A 20,929-nucleotide genomic window follows, 5' to 3' on the forward strand; every position below is an offset into this window, starting at 1 on the left:
TGCCTCGACCTTCCCATGATACACTATTGTCACCAAAAAGTCTGGGGAGTGTTCACGTTTGGGTACCAATGTGCATTTGAGAGAAATGTAAGTAATCCTAGGTGAGCCTTATTGAAATTGTCTAGTGAATGTCAATCAGGTGGTCTAAATTGACCCGGATGTGCTGGGCATCACCTCAGCTGTCAGACAGGGGAATCACTCCACTATTCGTTAATGCTAAAGATTCTGTGAATGGAAACATAAAAAATAAAAAGGAAGGACATGACTGGTCCCAGGTTTAGCCACCAGATTGAATAAAAACAAACAAACTAAACTAAAAGAGGAAAGGACTGCTTCTAGGTCTGGTAGAGGAGAAAGTTTGCTGTTGATAAAAGGGAGGGTGTAAAGAGAGACAGGGACATCTGGGAGAGGTCAGAGTGGACATGAGTTTGGGCCATGTGAGAAGAGGAGGTCGAGGAGACAGGAGACACAGACCAAGAGGTCAGGAAGGTAAAGGGTAGATTGAAAGAAGAACAGCAAAACAAAACAAAGCAAAACAAAACCCGGGTTATCCGAATGGTTGGGTTATATAGGGAAGGGTAGCTCAACCCCTGGCCTGGAGAAGTTCAGGGTAGGGGGCGGGGCATGGCAGCCATACCCTGTATGAGGTAGGGACAGAGGGAGGCCGGCCGAACCTGTCAGTTTAATAGACACTTCCAGCCGTTTATCCTAGGTTTGAGACCTAACACCGCGAACCCAGGAGCAAGAATGAAAAATGCTTACTAAGTGTAGAAAAAATGCAGGGATGATTTTGCAGTTCAAGCTCAAGTTCTGCTACAACGCCAATATCTGCAGGTCCGGGACAGTATTGTGCCTGGGATGGAAGCCAGGGCTGGGAACCACTGTGCTGTGTCCCTTCGCAACACTCTGTGCCTGAGAGAGCTGATCCTGTCACTCAGGCCACATTAGCCAATGATGACCTCCAGGCAGACTGCCAGGCAGAATGAAGGCGGGCACTTCCGGCCCGTCATGCTAGACACTCTCCGGCTCTGGGCTCAGGAAGACTCCTGTGTTCTTTGTGCTGTGCTGTGATCCACTGCCGGGAGCCGTGAGGACAGCGGGGCGAGCTCGGAATCCACCATGGTGAGCGAGGGCCACCGTCCCCACGCAGGGAGGAGCTGCGGGAGCCGGTGTGGAGTCCCGGGACTGTGGGAACCGGCGGCGGACGCGGCGCCGGGTGAAATCTGTGAGATCCATGAGATCCGTGAGATCTATTCTACCCCTGCAGCACCCAGGTCCTGCGGCCTCTAAATAACTTTCATCTGCTGATTGAGGTTGGGGCTGCAAAGAACACGGGGATGTGGGTACTGTGCTTGGACAGTTCCTTATTGTGACGTCACCATGCAGCGTGCGCGTCTGCGCCACTTTCATCATCGCCTTGAAAGGCAGATTTGCTAAGCGACAGAGCTAGTTTCTCTAGCGTCTTCTAGAAGTTCTGCACTTGGCACTGAACATTGAGGTGTCGGATCCCACTGCAGTTAATTCTGTGCAGGGCATAAAGTCTGTGCCATTAACACATCTGCACGGAGATGACAGGGTGGACCAGTCATGTGTGTCAGTAAGGCCAGACTTACTGGCTTTCCTGGCCTCTTGTGTTCAAATCGACACTGTTTTCATTGTTACTTTGTTTCTAAATTTTCTCTTATGTTCCGCTGAGCTGTTTATTCTATCCCAGACAGAACAATCTTCATTGCAGTTTCACGGGAAGTTTAAAGTCAGATGCTGTCACTGTGTGCTATTATTCCGTCTTGTGTTGACCAGTGTTTCATCCATGATGACTTTTCCATCATTTTTCTGTTGTTGATAGGAAGATTGTTAGACTTTTGTTAGACTTTATTGGAGTGTTGCTGAATCTATAGCTCAGATTCTGTGCTGAAATAATATTTAGGCTTCCTGTCTACAATCATGGAATTTCTCTCTGATCAAGTTTCTTGATTTCTTTAATTACATAGGTATAGTTTTGGCTACAGATATTTGTCACATTTCTCTGCATTTCTGACTTTTTTTATCTATGATGACTTATAAGAGATATGAGAGTATGTGTTTTTAATTTTATTTTATTTCATGTGTATGAGTGATTTGCTTGCATGTATGTATGTTGACCTCGTGTGTGTTTGGTGTCCACAGAAGACAGAAGGAGGCATCAGATCCCCTGCAGCAGCATCTAGGGGTGATTGTGTGCCCCATGTTAGTGCTGGGCACCAAACCCAGGACTTCTACAAGAGCAACAGTGCTGGTACCTGCTGAGCCATTACTCCAGTTGTAAACCTGACAGATTTCCAAAACTTTGTGTGTGTGTGCACAAGTACACGCTGAAAAGCCGGTGTCAGGAGAGCTGAGGTTTGCTTAAAAATCTGTGTTTGGGGTTTGGGAGATGACGCAGTAGGGATTCTGGGTAGATTTGGTCAGCTTGCCACAAGCTAGAGTCAGACTGGCCTGTAGGCAAACCTATAGGGTATTTTCTTGATTAGTGGTTGATATAATAGGGCCCATCCCACTGTGGGTGGGGCGACCCTGGGTAGGTGTTTCTGAGTTCATTAAGAAATCAAGCTAAGCAGCCTCTCTCAAGGTTCACAACATATGTGGAAAACATAATCCTATGGTGTCTATAAGTTGGCAAATCTGTCCCGCACCTATTCTTCTCAGAGTGTCAGCCAGACTGGGAGATTTGAAATTACTGAAGAGATTTTATCAGTTAATTCTCCAAGTGTGTGGCGTGATTTCTCATTGTAATGACACATTATTTCCAGAACAGCTGCACCTTCCAGCTTTTGGGAAATTATTTTGAGACAAGTTTTGTTGACTTTCTTTGCCTTGAGGCCCACAGGGCCTTGACCTTGCTGTCCTCCTGATTCAACCTCTTCAATTCCTGATTAAAAGTTTGTAGCACCATACACGTCTAAAACTTCCCATTGGAGTCACAGAGTGGGCTGTCCACTGCAGTGATAGGAAAGGTATTTGTGTGGAACACAGCTTCTCCATTGAGATCGGAATAGAAAGAATGGTTTATTGTGTACACTGCAGGGGAAACTAGGCTAGGCCATAGCTAGATTAGAGGTTGTTTAGTTCTTTGACCTGTAGGTGCTTCTGTTTTAAAACAGGATCTGATTGGTCAGAGTGAGCACCTTTCTGTCTATTTTTCCAGTTCTCATTAACTCATAGCCTGTACATGAAGGAAAACCAAATCTGTGGGTGCACAATTTGGGGAGGTTACCTTGAGCCACTGAAATTTCCGATTGGGTAACTCTCTCATGTTGATCTATAGAGACCTGGTTGTCTCAGTTTAGTCAGGTGAGAGGGTTGTGTGTATACACATATATATGCTCTAAGTCTCTCTATATAATATATATATTATATATAGATGTTTAGCTTAGCAGACCTCAGAATCAAATGTCTGCTGTAGTCAAAAATTCAAAGACAACACAATAATATATATATGTATATATATATATATATATATATATATATATATAATCCAGACACTCTGTCTATTTTCCATCTTTATGTGACTTATTTTTTTCACTCTATTACTTTTTAATATTATTTTATCATCTTTACTCCTTTATGACTGTTTGTATTCTTTCTTCTCTCTCTCTTAAGCCTCTGTACATTTATCCAACTTATTTATGTGACTCATTCAGTGGTCTTTTTCAACTGAATCTGTTTTATTGTGTACCTGTAATTATTTTTTAACCAGGAGCGCTTTTTTTTTTCCTTAATGCTAAACAGGAGTGACTGGACCAACTCTATGGCCCCGCCTGTTGGCTACGCCCCATCCAACATGGTGGAGGTATGTTCATCTCCTCTGCTAGCCATGCTCACTGCACCAGCTCCAGGGACGCAGCAGGTTTGTGTCACCATTAAGAAACTAGTAGCATGCTGCTTACAAACCCCATTCCAGTGCATGACTTCCTAAAAGAACCAGAGCCATCCGTGCTGAACCGGGAAGCCATTCCTTAAGGAAGCCTTGCAGTTTTTACTACTAATACGAGTCAGGAAGCCACCAGTAAACAAAAGTGCAGATACCAAGAAACTGCACTTGGCTTCCATTTTTTGTGGGCCTAGGAGCCCTCTTTTTTTCCTTAAGCTTTTTCATTAGGTCTTATGTGGATCTATGCTCCAGACGCTGGGTGTCATTTTGTAGACATAGACTGCTTGTTTTTTTTTCCCAGCCACCCAGACCCGAATAACACACAGAAACTATATTAACTACAACACTAACCAATGTCTCAGGCTTATTTCTAACTAGCTCTTCCATCTTAAATTAACCCTTTCTATTAATCTGTACATCACCCCAATGCTGTGGCCTACCAGTAAGGTTCTGGTGTGTACTTCTCCTTCTGCAGCTATATGGCATCTCCTTGACTCTGCCTACTCTCTCTATATATGTTTTCTAGCCTGGCTCTATTCTGCCCATTAACACATACAGAAGAACATTCCACATCATCTTATCATATAAGTCTTTCACTTCCTCAGTTAGAGTTACTGAGAGATATTTTATACAATTTGAGGCAGTTAGGAAAGATATTACTTCCTTGCTTCAGTTCCTTTGCCGTTTGTTTCTAGGAGAGTTACTGATTTTGCAAGTTAACTGTGTATCTAAACTACTTTGTTCAGAGTGTTTTTCAGCCATAGGCATTTTGGGAATTTTTTGGGTCTCTTACATATCCTATCACATCATCTGCAAATGAAAATACTTCAGTTTCTTCCTTTCCAGTTGTATCCCCTTGATCTGCTTCTGTTGTCTTATTTCTCTAGCTACGATTTCCACCTCTCTGTTGAGCAGACATGATGAGAGTAGAAGGCCATTTTCACATGTGTTTTTGTTTGTGTAGATTGAAGTTGGTACTTTTGGGAACCTGTTCATAGTTTTGTCAGATGCCCTGATAAAAGCACCAATGGAGCACTACTTTTGTTTCCTGCCCAAGGGCAGACTTGGGAAGTTCTGGTCCAGTGCTTGAGTGAACATCATGAAGGAGTCAAGAAAACCTGTCTCTTCAGGGCCACTGTGAGCTCAGTCTGATGTATTCTGTGTTGTTTTTCCAACATTGCTAAATTGTTTTAACGGGATTTTCTCATTCTCCACCTATAAATAGTATTTCAGAGCTATATATCTTAAGGAACTTAAGTATGAGCCATTAGCATATACAAGACATGTCAATCCCAAAATTTCTATGTTTTACACGTCATTCTGGTCACCTTCTCTTTTCTGATCCTAATTGTTATTCTTGATTGTCATAGACCAAGGTGGTTTGTGGAATGATGCTAAAAGAAATCCCACACTAGCTCAGAATTGAGAAATAGAAGGTTATTTACTTAGGGGTACACTCACAAATCATAATCCTCTACTTAGAGAACAGAAACCAAATCCAGCAACCAGAAAGAGCAGCCAGAAAAGAGGGTGGATGCAGGCTCTGCATCAGTATATATAGTCTAAGAGGCCACACCCCAGTAGGCGGGTAACCACAAGCTGTAAGACTTCCTACAGCAGTGGTTTAACCTTGTAATACTAGCATCATAAGCAAGTGCCACCACAGAAGGCTGGGAAAGTAATACAATTTTGATCACCAATGTGCAGCTGAGAGAGGTGTAAGAAAATATAGATTAGCCTTCTTTTTATTCTACGTCATTCTCCACCCCCTCCATGCAACTCTTGTTGTCTCAGAGTTAAGTGAATAGATACATTGAGAACAACACAGAGAGCACAGATGCAAGGTATCATTAATACTTCTTATTTTAGTATCATAGATTAGAGCCATGTAGGTTCTGTTTGCACCAAATAGAAAAGAATAGAATTAAGATGGTTCTGTAATAATAATACCATCACCACTCCTAGTAATGGTTGTGAGCTGTTAGTATAGCACGGCGCTGGGAAGTTTCCTCCATCTCATCTAGAGGAAGGAGCTGCTCAAGAGCATCTATGGAAACTAATATCATCATTGGATAACATTTAGGTTTTGGAGGGGAATATATGGAAATATACTTCTAATAATGAGACTCTGTCCCCTTGTATAAAAATGTAGCTCATACTATAATGGCACGTGTTCGTCTTCCTTGTTTGTTTATGATTGGGAAAACTACTTTGAATCAGTCTAGAGGATATATGTCTTGTTCCATTTTTCTTTATATACATATTTAAATGCTAGTACTCCTATTACTTTGAGCTTCCAGAGCATTTATGTACTTTGAGCCCAGATTGGTGTTTGGATTCCTGTACAGATGGAATGAATATCCACAAGAATAGCTACACAACATCTATAAGTGAATTTGCAAGTCCATTAAAAAATCCTGGTTATCATTGACTACAGAGGGAGTTTGAGGCCAGCTTAATAGAAATGACTCTTGTCTCACAGGTAAATAAATACATCAATAAATGGGTTGAAGTCCTAGGTGGTGCAGATGGCATGAAAACACAGGCTCCGTGCCCTTTTGTGCTCTCACATATGATGGAAGTTTCAAAATTAATATTGAAATATTTCATCATACAATATTTTGTCATGCTCCATAGGTTTGGGTTATTAGAATTCTAAATATATCTAAAGTGTATTTTACAAGAAAAGTATTTATCCTACTTATGAGAGTATAAACACATACACCTAGACAGTGGTCTCTAATAGTGTTCCACCCAACACTGCCACCAAAATAGCTATATGTTCGTGATGAGCTAGACTTTGTGTTTTTTTGAGTATTTCTTTCAGGAATTGGGTTTGTGGAATGAGACAGATGATCAACAAGCTGAACTGTAAGGTAGGAGTAGGGACACTGGAGGCTTAAGTGGAAGTGTGAGGTGGGGGAGTATGGAACACACAAGCTGAATTGTAGAGCAGTACTGGGGAGTTTGAAGCACAAGGTGAACTGAAAGGTAGGGATGGGTGTAGAATGGTTCATACCTTTGTTCCTAGCACTAGGGAGCAAACTGAGGAATGATCACTGACAAGTCCAAAAGGATGAATGACTTCCTTTATTAGTACCTAGATACATTTTAGTTTTAAAATGATATTTGTTTACTAGCTTATATGGAAAGGGGCATGTCCATGTCATTGTCCCTCTGTGGATCCCAGAGAACAGCTTGTGGGAGTTGTCTCTCTCCACCATGTAGGTCTTAGGAATCATACAATATCAGAATTCTCAAGCCATCAGGAAGCTAGGTAGGAATTTCAAGTTTGAGGATCCCAAACCCGTCATCATTTAGCCACCTTTACACACATTTTCAGTTCACTGACTTTACTGGGCCCTCATATCCCCTTAATGCCCTCAGTTCATCTAATCTGTCACCTCTACAGTTTCAGACAGTGTTCAGTACCAGTGGGTTATTTTCTCATGCCAATAGTATTTTAAATCCTGTCTTAATCAGTTTATCCAGAGTCTGGCTTTGCTTTTGACACTGTTCAAGACCCAGGCAATTCTATGTAGTAATTCGTTTCCAAACTCAACTCTTAATTCTTGCATCATCTAGATTTCAATCTTGAAATGGCTATAATATAATATAATGACTCTAATATAGTAAGACAGTGGGTACCAGCATCTTGTCACTACCCTTACAGTTCAGGTTTTACTGGCAGTGACTTTTTGATAAAAATACCAGAATGTTGGTTCGTTGTGTAAATTCTTGTCTTACAGCCCTACCATTTTTTTTTTTTTTGATTTTCGAAACAGCTTTTTGGTGCCTGTCCTGGCACTAGCTCTTGTAGACCAGGCTGGCCTCGAACTCACAAAGATCCGCCTGCCTCTGCCTCCCGAGTGCTGGGATTTAAGGCATGCGCCACCACCGCCCGGTTTAGCCCCACCATTCTTAAGAACATCCCTTAATCTCAGCACTCTGGAGACAGAGATGGGCAGATTTCTCAGAGTTCCAGGTCTCCCTGTTTTAATTGTGAGTTTCAGGCCAACGAGAATACCCAAACATAGAAGGGTACGCTGAATTGGATAGGCTGGGCCAACAAGATGGCTCAGTGAGCAGTGGTGTTTGTTGGCATATGACGCATATGGTCACCTGCATTCTGTTCCCCAAAGTCACCTAAATGCTATAAGGAGAGACTCATCAGTGTTTTCTTTTGGCCCCTAAAAGCACATGCCCCCAATATACATCACAGAAATATATATATATTTAGGCCAGGAACTGAAACAGGCTGACCGAGGATTCCTTCTAGGCCAGGCAGTTGTTGAAATGAGTTGGGATGTGTGTCCTTTCACCATGAATCCTGAAGATACTTAAGATCTTAAATTTTATTTATGCTTATGGGTATTTTTCCTACATGCACATGTGTGCCCCACATTTTGCAGTGTCCTGAAGAAGCCAGAAGATAGTGTCACATTCTGTGGAATGGCAGTTCAGACAGTTTTGAGATACCGTGTGGATTTGAAGAATTGAAATTTGGTCCCCTGAAAGAAGAATCTGTGCTCTGCACAGGTTGAACCCTCTCTCCAGCCCTTTATTCAGGCACCTAATGCTGTATTTTTATTCCTGGGAGCAACTTAGGAATCAAAATTATTTCAAAACATTTTGTTGCAGGCTGGTTGGAAAACTTAATTCTACTTTACTTCTTACACTGTGGCTGGCTGTGTAGCTAGGAGGGTGGTTGCTAATGTCCTTCTCTCCTTTTCTTGCTCTTCCATCTTTTCTCTCCTATTTATTGTCTCTGCCTGCCAACCCTGCCCACCCTTTCTCCTGCCTTGCTATTGGCCATTCAGTTCTTTATTAGACCAATCTGGTATTTGAGATATGCCACGTCCTACAGCTTCACAGAGTTAAACAAATGCAAAATGAAGGAATGCAACACATATTAAAATATTCTACAATAGAACTTGTTTACCCAGATACCAACATTCTGTAACAATCAATAAATATGGCTTTGGAGAGCTACTCAAGGTTTATCCACCAGAAGCTGGACCTTCTTGCTGCCACAGGCCTAAAACTGGAGGGACTTTCTTATTTGATCATCTCACACAACACAGAACACCTGACAGTCCCTGAGTGACTTACTGCACAGCACTCAGGAAATGGTGCCTTGTCCTCTGTTTTAAAAGTCCAGAATATGAAGGACAGAGTATGTAAGACATTGCAGCAGGATGATGATGCCACTCAGGACTGCAGAATAGGGTCTGTCAGATGGAACATGTGAAGGCAAACCTAACACATGGACCATACCTATATAACACCAAATAAGAGTTTGACCGTGATGGTTGTCATCCACCTGGCACCTTATGGAGAACTCAGAAGCATATACAAGTGTCATAGGCATTGGTCAGCAGTGTAGAGACTTAGACATGACATCCAGCACCTTAGCCCCTGCAGGAGTCACTCTCCGGATGGGCGCTGAACAGCCCACTCTTGAGATCCCAGATTCTCAGACGTGAGAAGGATCCACAGTCAAGTCCTCCTGTCACAAGCTCAGTGATGAGTGGGAGACAGGAGAGTAGACACGGTCTGGGTGCTGTGTAAGCGTGGCCTGAGCAGGCCTGAGCAAGAGACAGACCTGTGTGTGTCCTTCTAATGGGGTGATCTGACAGATGCTTTATTCACAATTCTTGCTCATTTCATTACATATTTCTTTGCTTTCTGTCCTTTGTTTCTCTTTTTTTTTTTTGCTAACTTGGAGTAATAATCTGTTGAATCTGTTCAACAGTAGTAATCCTTTGAATTTGTTGTTGAAAACAAAGTGTCTAAGAGGTAAGAATGTCCATGGAAAGCTATTTGTTCCTGTTTTACCCCAAGGAAGGTGTGCAGAGATAACCTGATAACTTAGCAGGAAGTTAGCTAAGAGGCTTAGCTTCCTCTTGTCATCGTGGCAGTGTGGTGAACGAGTTCTATTTTGGTCAGTGGTTATATTACAACATAGCTGGCTAATGCATTGGCATTTTCAGTTTTTGTGCTTTTTTGTTTTTCATATCATTTTTCCATTTTCTATTTTTAAAATTCTGAGTTTGGGCCATTAAGACGTGTGTGAACACCCATGTGACAGCACACACGTGAAGGTCAGAGGACTGGTCGAAGGCGTGGGTTCTCTCCTGGGCATTGATCTCAGGCCCTCGGACTTGTTTGCACATGCCTTCACTCACTCAGCCAACTAGCTGGTTCCAGTCACAGCACTCCCTTCAAATCCACCTATATCCATATATTGGCTGTAGTAGCTCTTTTTTCATTTTTGGGGGTAGAAAATCCTGAGTACTCATTACAGAGCCCCTCCCGTGCTCGTCGTATCTGTCCTCTGAGGCCTAAACAAAGCTATTCTGATGGAGGGTATGTTTAATTTTTCCAAGAATTTTGTCAACTCCGTGTTTAGCCATCCCAGGCCTTAAGCTTGTGATGCTCCCGAGTCAGCCTTCCATGTGCTGGGGTTCCAGGACTGCACCACCGCTCCTCTCGGTTCTAAATTCATGTGGGGAGTGAGCAGTTTGAGTTCACCTTCTTAGAAAGTAATATAGCTAAAGGTGTACCAATTAAGGCTTTTTAAAATGAACTTTTGGTGTCAATAATTTACTTCCTAGTGTGTGCATTTTGTCTCCAATCTCTACTCGTCTTTTTCTCTATGTCCCTCTTTTCCATATATTAATCCTTTTGTTTCCATTTTCATACCCATTTTTATTTTGTGAGGTTGGAGATGAGCCTTTTGGGACCCAGGTCAATCCAAGGCTTCCTCAGAGGCCCTGATAGAAGCACCAAGGGACAACTAGTCCTTCATCTTTGACCAAGAGCAGACATGACAAGATCTGCTTAGGTGCTTGAGCTAGCCTCTTGAAGGAGTCAAAGAAACTAGGCTCTTCAACCCGGGAGACTATAGTTATCAGTCTCATGGCCACTGTGAGCTCATTCTGAGCTATTCTGTTTTCTTGCCAACGTTATTAAATTATCTGTTTACTATCCCCAGGGGACTCAGCCACAGGACATGCATAGAATCGTAAACTCTGTATTTCTTTCTTTCTATTTTTTTTTCCTAGATTTTTTTGAGACCGAATTTCTCTGTAGCTTTTGAGTCTGTGCTGGAACTAGCTTTTGCAGACCAGGCTGGCCTCGAACTCACAGAGATCCACCTGCTTCTGCCTCCCTAGTGCTGGGACTAAAGGCTTGCACCACCACCACCCGGCCCTGTATTTCTATATCAAAAGATAAACCACAATATCTTTCCTTTCTCTCATACAACCAGACATTTAAAGTGAGCTTCAGTGAGCTAAGGGCCAATGAATATGGGTTACTGGTCTGTAGTTACATTAGGTCATACCTTCCCTGTGCCTGTCTATTTTAGTTCCTAGGTTCAGGCCTAAGTGCTGTGGAGGTTGAAGCATGATCCTGTATTCATTCCAAATGTCAGACTCAGGAGGGGTTTGAGGATGATGGAGTGGAAAGACTTTGGGGCCCGACGAGACCATAATTTTAATGGGTTCATTATCCAGAGACTCCATTTGGCAGCATCTGCAGCTTCTGCTTTCTTGACCTGGGTGTGGTGCATTCATGGTAAAATACCAGCTATTTTCACTGCTGTAGGAGTGGAGAGAATCACCATGTAGGGTCCTTTCCAGGTTCTAGTGTCCTTGCCTACTCACCTGACCCAGATGGTATTGTTGGGCTGAAACATGGGGAAACTGGTGGTGGACTTGGAGGTCAGCTGGGTCTCACGGTAGGCCAATCATTATGGAGGACTGGAGTGCCTGTGTTGCCTTGAGAAAGCAAGGGTTAGACAGCTCTGAGCCTGGGAAACTTTGGGGAGGTTTCTCAAACATAATCTCATCGGGGTAAATCTCTCCCCACAGTTCCGAAGTCATTTCAGTTAGTGAAACTGCTGATGCTCCAAGGTACCTGGTTTCATTATACATTTTTCTGACTGTCATGGATGAGTATCTGTGTCATCAGGTAAGAGAGCAGATGGATTGATGTTGGTGGGTTTCTCAAATTAGAGTCAGGTGGGCCAGTATTAAGGGCGTGGTGCTGGGTCCTACACAGCATTAGACAGTCAGTGTTTTGGTGCTCCTCAGAGGAGCACACATGTCACGATGTGCTGTCAATATAAGATCTTGACCAAGAGTTAAATTGTTTGTTTGCTTTCTTTAAACTAGCAGTACCTGCGATTGCTGTTAGGCAGGCAGGCTAACCTATGGCTACAGAGTTCAGTTTTTTGGACAGATATGTTATAGGGCATTTCCGTGGCCCCAAAGCTTGAGTTAAAACCTCTTTTACCTTTTGTTTCATGAACAAACAGATGAAAAGGGTTTGAGACATCTGGAAATTCTGGCTGGTGCAGAAGTCAGAACTGCTTTTAGAGCTTCAAATGCCTTTTGTTTAGAAAGTCCAGATTAAGGACCCAGTGCCCACCTTTGTGCTGATGTGTAGGCACTTCATCATCCCCACAATCTCTAATATCCAGAGGCAACAATAGCCAGTTGCACCTAGGGACTCTTGAGCCTGTTTCTTAGTATTGGTGTTGAGTTCTGAAGGATGGCAGCAATCCTGCTCTCAGGTGGTCATTTCAGTATTTCTCTGTTTACCTTTTGTCTGGATGGCCTGTCCATTGTTTAGAGTGGGGTATTCACATCTCCTATTATCAGTGTGTGAGGCTCAGTAGTTGACTTATGATGCAGTAGTGTTTCTTTTACAAGCGAGGGTGCCCTTTGTTTGGGGGAGCAGCTGTTAGAAATTGAAATGTCATCATGGTATATTTTTCCTTTGACGAATATGCAGTGTCTGTCCCCATCTCCTTTCGATTAATTTTGGTTTGAAGAGTCTCACATGCATTTTATATGCTTATGGGTATATTGGGTGAAAAATGAGGCCACATATCCCCCTCTGAGGGCTACGGATCAAACCCAAACACTTCACACACGATATGCAAATATTCTGCCACTGAGTGATATTTTGTTAGAGAATTTCCTTGAGCTAGTCATGGTGACTCACAGTTGCAATTCCCGCACTTGAAAGCTAAAGCAGAAGGATCACCACCAGCTTGAGGCCAGACCAGACCATAGACCAAGACCATGCTCCAAAACCACAAAACAATAATGTCATTATAGGATCAAGGTCTCACCAGGGAGCATGGTGTGCAATTCAACAGTGTGTTGTTGAGAAATAAAATGCAATTTTCCTAGGCCAATAGGAGACCAAGTGGTGATGTCTGTTACATGGTCAGACTTGCCACTGGCTAGAGTTAAAAGATTTTAAAATGAGCATTGTCATTTCCACTTTATTTTTGCCCCTCAAGAAGTTGCCATTCACCTCTGTATAAAGTCTGGTTTAATTAGTACATTGAATTGACACCATGAGGGCACGCGCCTCTCATGCTACTATTTTGGAGGCAGAAACAGGAAGTTCAAGCCTTCTTCCAAGATAAATATGTCTTCTGCTGTTAATAACATTAAGATACAGAAGCTACATTGTACTTGAAGTGTTCCTGGGGCTGGGAAGATGGCGCAGTGTAAAGTGTGCACATGAAATTTGCAGAAGATAGAGTTTATTTCCCACCCCCAGCTTGCCATTTTTATCAACTGTGAATGAAGTCCATACCTAGTCCAGATTTGTGGCTTTTCATAATCCTCTAGTAACTTGTGTCCCATATGTTTTTCTCTTCTTTCTCCTGGGACATTCTTTGTGATTCTTTTTGTGTTTTGTTGTGTGTGTGTCTGTGTGTGTTCCAGTAAAGATTTATTCATCTTTTTTCATTTCATTTTATACTTCAACCACTGCTCTCTCTTTCACCCATCCTCCTGCCCCCTGTGCCTCCCCCAGCCCACTCCCATCTACTCCTCCCAAAGGTTATACTTAGAAAGTGTTCTGTGCCAAATGTGTTCAAGGCTACTTCCCACTTTCTCTTCTATCAGGTTCAGTGTAGCTGGATGTATGTTGAGGTCTTTGATCCACTTGGACTTGAGTGTTGTAAATGGTGATAGATATGGATCTATTTGTAATCTTCTACATGTTGACAACCAGTTATGCCAGCACCATTTGTTGAAGATGCTTTCTCTTTTCCATTGCACAATTTTGACTTCTTTGTCAAAAATCAGGTATTCATAGGTTTGTGGATTAATGTCAGGGTCTTCAATTCGCTTCCCTTGGTTCACATGTCTGTTTTTATTCCAATACCAAGCTGTTTGTATTTCTGTAGCTCTATAGTACAGTTTGAAATCTGGTGATGCCTCTGGAAGTTCCTTTATTGTACAGCATTACTTTAGGTATTCTTGTTTTTGTTTTTCCATATGAAGTTGAATACTGTTCTTTCGATTTCTGTAAATAATTGTGTAGGGGTTTTGATGGGTATTATATTGAATCTGTAGATCGCTTTTGGAAAGATCGTCATTTTTAATATTTTGGTAAGGTTTACAGCTTTACTGGTTTTGACATGAAATATCTTGTTTTCTCCATCTAAGGTGATTGAAAGTTTTTTTGGGTATAGTAGTCTGGAATGGCATCCATGGTCTCTTTCTATCTACCTAATGTCTGTGCAGGACCTTCTGGCTTTCAGAGTATTCACTGAGAGTCAGGTACTATTCTGATGGCTTTACCTTTATATGTTATGTGGCTTTTTTCCTTTGTAGCTCTTTGTATTCTTTCTTTATTCTGTATATTTAGTGTTTTTATTATTTTGTAGTGAGGGGACTTTTATTTGGTCTAGTCAATTTGATGTTTTTTAAATGTCTTGTACCTTAATAGCCATTTTCTTCTTTGGGTTGGGAAAGTTTTCTTGTAGGATTTTGTTGAATATTCCATGCCTTTGAGCTGGTATTCTTCTTCTATCCCTATTATTCTTTGGTTTGGTCTTTTCATGGTGTCCCAGATTTCCTGGATTTTTTTTGTGTTATGACTTTGTTGGCCTTAATGGCTTTTTTTTTTTTGACCAATGAATCTATTTCCTTTTTTGTATCTTCAATGCCTGAGAGTCTCTCTTCCAACTCTTACATTCTGTTGATTATGCTTACATCTATAGTTCCTGTCCGTTTACCCAGGTTTTCCAGTTCCAGAATCCTCTTGACTTGTGTTTTCTTTATTGCATCTATTTCAATGTTCAAGTCTTGAACTGTTTACTTCACCTGTTTGATTGCTTTTTCTTGTTTTTTCTTTCTTTCTTTAAGAAATTTATTGATTTCTTCTAATTTTTGTTTGTCTTTTCCTTCATTTCTTTAAGGGAATCTTTCATTTCCTCTTTTAAGGTCTCTATCATCATCATAAAGTTTTTTTTAAGGTTGTTTTTTTCTGCTTCTGCATTGGGATGTTCAGGTCTTACTGTTTTAGAACTAGGTTCTGGGGGTGCCATATTGTTATTTAGGTTTCTGGATGTAATCTTGCCGTGGTATCTACTCATTTCTTCCTCCAGTTGGTGCAGACAGTGTCTTTGCTTCTTGGTCTCATCAGTGTAGGCAGTGTACGCTCTTGGTCCAATCAGTGTAGGAGGTGTCTGTGTCCTAGTGTTCCCCTGAGGTCACAGGAGATGGATGGGTTTGGGGACACAGTGGGACTTGTAGTTTACAGGATCCAGTGTGGGAGATGGTGGAGTAGCCAGCCCACAGAAGTCTTTTCTGTTGGCAAGGTAGTGTGGCCATGATTGGTGGGGGAGGGGCACAGGGTATGCTCAGGGTGTAGGATCTAGAGACTGAACTGTCCATCTTGGAGGTCAGTCACTTACCTCTTGGTCCAATTGGTGCAGGTGGTGTCTGCTTCTCAGGGAACAGTGGAGGTGGCGGGCGTTGGGTGGATTTGGGGGCAGATAGGAAGTGGTGGTAGAGCAGCCTGCTCACAGGAGGCTTTCCTGCTGGCTGGCAAGTGTTTGCAATTGGAACTTGTCTGCCTGATATTTACTGAAGTCAGAAGAGAGCATTGGATTCTCTTGACCTGATGATAGGAATAGTTGGTGCCGAGAACTGATCTAGGACCTCTTCAAAAGCATCAAGTGATCTTATGTGATGACACAACTTTATATAGTCCATCATTTTTATTTTTTATTTTTTTAGGCTCAGTATTGACTAATATTTTGAGAACTCTTTGATCTGTCACTCAGTAACTTACTAAAAATACATTTATTCCTAGAAATTATTAGCCTTACAGTTTACTAGGAGTCAATTCAGTTTATGATTGAGAAGTACCGAACTGGAGTGAATGTTTTAACTCTATGCAGAACTTTTGAGTGAACCTCTGAGTGTTTTCTATTTGCTTGTCTATTTGAGACAAGGACTCACTGTGTATCTCTGACTGTCCTAGAAATCTGTGCACAGACCAGGATGGCTTGGAAATCAAAGAGTACCACTTGTCTTTGCCTCCTGAGCTTTGGGATTAGAGGTTGGCACCCCACCAACCTTTAATCTATCTTTTTTTGAAGTTAATTATTTTGATTAAATTTTGATGATGTATACTAAATAGCACTAATCTATTTGCATGTCTCTCTGTATATCTTACTAGGCATTTTTTTCCGGCAATGCCCTAATCTATTTTGTGTCTACAGAAGTAAGAGGCATAAGTCTCCTTTTCTGTTTCCTTTTAAAATGTGTTGGGGACTGCGTTCACTATTTTAAGACCCTATCATAGTATACATTGAACATGATAAATTATGTAAATATATTCTCAATGAAACGTACTTTTGTAATGTAGTCGGTCTCAACATTTCTATTATGTACATATATGGGATGCTTTAGGAGGCCGTGACCTATGAGGATGTGCATGTGAACTTCACGCATGAAGAGTGGGCTTTGCTGGATCCTTTCCAGAAGAATCTGTACAAAGATGTGATGCTGGAAACCTACTGGAACCTCATTTCTATAGGTAAGAATGAGCTTTCTGTTACTTTTTAACTTAAGGGGAAAAGCCTTTCTTGGGAATTGGTACTCTTCTGTTATATTAAATGTGAAAGAAGAAGAATCTAATGAATAAATCAGGCATTGTTCAAAGACTCACAAAAAATAGCAATTTCAATTGTGCCTAATTTCCAGTAATGTATCACATATATTTTCTGATACTCTGTTTTAGGTTGCAAATGGGAAGACCACAATATCGAAGAACATTGTCAAAGTTCTAGAAGAAATGGAAGGTAATTTTCATGTGCAAGCTGATACATATGTATCTTTGAAGAAAGGTTAATGTACCCTGAACTTTTAAAAAAAAAAGCAACAGTATAAGTTAGCACAGCTGTGTGATGGCTATTAAATTCTCACAACACCATGTATCCCAATGTCAGGAAGCTGAACACTGTGGAAAGTATTATTTATGGATAAGAAAGGAAACAATACTAAAACAGATGTCACAATTTTTATCAGCCATACGAGAGGCATGTTGTAGAATTGTTATGCTGTTCAATCATCATTTAAGGTATACACATTGATAAGGGGATTAGAGTATGTCCAAGGACTTTTATAAGCAAATCTTCCATATTAAAGCTAGTGGTCCTCATGCACTTATATTGAGTGACTTACCATAGTTTAGTGAGAGGAGCACTTTAGAAGAGACAGGGAATTTTTCTTGGTGTAGAATCCTGAATCCATATACCATGTCTGAGGCACGGAATGTTAGACTATATGAATGTAAAGCAAAAAACCTTTTATTTGCTATTGTTCCTTTAATAGGCATATCAACTGTCACTCTGGATACAAGCCATATGAGCATCAGGGATATGGAAAGAAGCAATATACCTCTTTTCCTCCTGGAACAGTTAGGAGAAATGTTGTAGTCCCCACTGCGAGAAGCCATGATGGCTGTGATACAAGTTTACACTCTCACATTGGCGAAAACCCTTATGAGAACAAGGAATATGGAAATCCATCTGTCTGTCCTGGCTCACTTTGCTCATGCAGTGTGACTCACAGTGTATGTTATACATGCAGTCAGTGTTGTAAAACTCTGAGTTATTCCAGTTCTTTTCAAAGACATGAAAAAACTCATATGGGAATAGGAATTGATAAGCTTGATCTTTGTACTAAGGACTTTAGCCATCCCATGTATCTTCAAACACACAAAACAACCAATAATGAAGAAGAGCTTTATCAATGTAATCAGCATGATACAGCCTTTAGATATGATTCTTCTTTGAAAGTACACCAAAGAACTCATTTGGAAGAAAAACCCTATGAATATAATCAAAGTGATAATGTCTCTGCATGTCACAGTCTTCATCAAGTACATAGAACTCATTTTGATGTGAAAAAGTATGAATATCACCAATATGATAAAGCCTTTGCAAGTCCCAGTTATCTTCAAATATATAAAAGAATTTATACTGGGAAGAAACCCTATGTATGTACACAATGTGATAAAGCCTTTTCATGTTCCAGTTATCTTCAAATTCATAAAAGAATTCATACTGGAGAGAAACTCTATGAATGTAATCAATGTGGTAAAACCTTTATACAAAAGAGTCATCTTCACAGACATGAAAGAAGTCATAGTGGAGAGAAACCCTATGAGTGTAATCACTGTGGTAAAGCCTTTGCACACAAGTACAAGCTTCTCATTCATGAAAGAATTCATACTGGAGAGAAACCCTATGAATGTAGTCTATGTGGTAAAGCCTTTGCAGAGAAGTGCAATCTTCTTAGTCATGAAAGAAGTCATACTGGAGAGAAACCCTATGGTTGTAATCAATGTGGTAAAGCCTTTGCACAGAAGAGTGATCTTCGCAGTCATGAAAGAATTCATACTGGAGAGAAACCCTATGAATGTAATCAATGTAATAAAGCCTTTGCACAGAAGAGTAATCTTCGAAGTCATGAAAGAGTTCATACTGGAGAGAAACCCTTTGAATGTAAGCAATGTGGTAAAGCCTTTGCACAGAAGAGTAATCTTCTTAGTCATGAAAGAAGACATACTGAAGAGAAACCCTATCTATGTAATCAACCTGCTCAATCCTTTGCACTGGAGAAGAATTTTCTCATTCATACTAGTAATGCAGAAGAGAGACCTTATGAATGTAAGCAATGTGGCAAAACATTTGCAAGGAAGAGTCATCTCCTCAGTCATGAAAGAATTCATACTGGAGTGAAACCCTATGAATGTAATCAATGTGGTAAAACTTTTGCGTGCAACAGTAACCTTCGCAGGCATGAAAGATGTCATACAGGAGAGAAACCTTATGAATGTAATCAATGTGATAAAGCATTTGCACGTAAAAGTCATCTTCAGAGTCATGAAAGATGTCATACTGTACCCTACACATATAATCAATTTGGTAGAGACTTTGCATGTAGCAGTCCCATTCATATAAAAGAAAGAACTTATACTGGAGACAAACCCTATGAATGTAATCAATACAGTAAAGACTTTGCACAAAACAGTCCTCTTCACAATCTTGACAGAAATCATATGCAACAAAAACCCAGTGAATGTAATCAGTGCGGCAAAGTCTTTCCCTGTTGCATTGTTCTTCAAAATCATGAAAAATTTCACACTGGTGAAAATCCCCATGACCCTAATAAATGAGGCCAAGCCTTACATTCCACATACATTTTTTTTTTCACCATGCTAGCTCACCAGTGCTTGAGAAAGGTTAGTAGAGCCACTCCTTAGTTAAAAGATTGTCTCTTTTCAAGTAAACATATTGCATTCCAAGAATACAGAAAGACATGATATTTTGAATAATAAAATGAATTGAAACTGCTAGTTATATTGTCATCCATTATTCGGGGGTCATGCTACTTTATTCTGAGGATGAAATACTTACTCCTGTCATATTCTCAGCAACACAAAAGAATGGCAGAGAATTTTATCAGTTAATGTGATTGCTGCTAACCCTGATTACCTGATACTGGGTTTCAGGGTGGCCTTAGTTATATAGTGAGATATTTTCTCAAGAAAAATCCCAAAAGGGAATCTGGAAAGATGGCTGCATTTCCACAGGACCCAAGTGTAATTCTTAGCACTCACATAGAAGTTCACAGCTATCTGTAAGTCCAGTTCTAGGGGATCCAACAGCTTCATGTAGAAATGCATTCAGTCAAACACTTTTTCCTATAAAAGACAAAAGTATATGTCACTTTGTGATTTTTTTTCCCCATAGTATAATGTGGATTCATTTCTGCTCAGCTAAGTCATTTGTGGGGGTCATTCACTTCAAGAGAATTATGTTAACAGTTAAAATAAGCAATGTGCAATAAGCAATTTACAAAGGGATTGAAATCCACTCATTGTTTCCCTGTACAAGTAGCAGGGACTTTCGTCACCGGCAAGTGATGTAAGGCAGAAGAAATAAAGAGGAAGGATACCTTCATTTTCTGCATTATAATGACATCTTTGGAAGCTGGAGAGTTGACTCAGTATAGCACTGCTGCTGTTGGTCGTACAATTTTGGTTCCTAGCACCCATATCAGGTGAACCAGATGTGCCTGTAAATCCTGGTTTGGAGGTCTGATGCACTTGCATGCCTTCCTTGTGCACCCGGTATGTTAATGGAATAAAGGCAGATATGTACATATACATACACATATATCTGTATGTATGTATATGTATGTGATAGAGAAGAGAGAGACTCTATATTTCAAAAAAAAATTTCTTTATGTAGATGTCATATTTTTTTTCTTAAAATCACTTTTCTTCATGTGTATTGTTGGAACACTGTCCTGGACTGAAGTAATGTAAAAATGAGAATTTTGAGTGCTTATGCTTGCACATCAAGAAAACAGAAGAAGGTAATTTTTACTTAAGATTTTTCAAAGCAGAATTGTTCTTGGAAAGTGTCTTTATGTTCCTCACAATATAGCAGTTAGGAGTGAGTTTACTTCATACTACCCATTATTTTTTGTTGTTTTTGTTCAATTAAATTCAGAGAAAGAGGTGAGTAAGGAGTAATGGTGCAGAAACCAGAAAGGCTTTGCCTTATCTTGGACAAGCGCATCACTTTAAATGTAAGGATGAGCACAAGTATTAAAAGCACAGCTATTATACATTATGCGAATTGGTTTTAACTCCTGATTTCCCGAAGATGTCGATTCA

At 40.7% G+C, this 20,929-nt stretch overlaps 1 protein-coding gene across 4 annotated transcripts; it reads left to right on the plus strand.

Moving 5' to 3' along the window:
- Positions 1-998: 998 nt before the first annotated feature.
- On the plus strand, positions 999-20,463 carry LOC121459487 (zinc finger protein 431-like). 4 transcript variants are annotated; one of them, XM_041669317.1, is made up of 5 exons: positions 999-1,122; positions 3,769-3,886; positions 16,648-16,774; positions 16,979-17,039; positions 17,572-20,463. In XM_041669317.1, exons 2-5 carry the CDS (start codon positions 3,788-3,790, stop codon positions 19,418-19,420), a joined length of 2,136 nt encoding a protein of 711 aa, XP_041525251.1. In that variant the 5' UTR covers positions 999-1,122; positions 3,769-3,787; the 3' UTR covers positions 19,421-20,463. The 4 variants fall into 4 exon arrangements, with proteins under 4 accessions (XP_041525251.1, XP_041525253.1, XP_041525254.1 ...); XM_041669319.1 differs by having other exon boundaries at positions 3,769-3,829; XM_041669318.1 differs by lacking the exon at positions 999-1,122 and adding an exon at positions 1,223-1,274.
- Positions 20,464-20,929: the final 466 nt, after the last annotated feature.

The sequence above is a fragment of the Microtus oregoni genome, unplaced genomic scaffold, assembly GCF_018167655.1.
Source record: "Microtus oregoni isolate MIOR12 unplaced genomic scaffold, Mior012 000019F_ref0000042, whole genome shotgun sequence".
NCBI lineage: Eukaryota > Metazoa > Chordata > Mammalia > Rodentia > Cricetidae > Microtus > Microtus oregoni.

Coding starts and splice junctions, on each gene's coding strand:
- LOC121459487 (XM_041669317.1), top strand. CDS start 3,788: ATGGCCCCGCCTGTTGGCTACGCCCCATCCAACATGGTGGAGGTATGT. Junction 3,887..16,647: donor CAGCTCCAGGGACGCAGCAG/GTTTGTGTCACC, acceptor GGGATGCTTTAG/GAGGCCGTGACCTATGAGGA. Junction 16,775..16,978: donor CTGGAACCTCATTTCTATAG/GTAAGAATGAGC, acceptor ACTCTGTTTTAG/GTTGCAAATGGGAAGACCAC.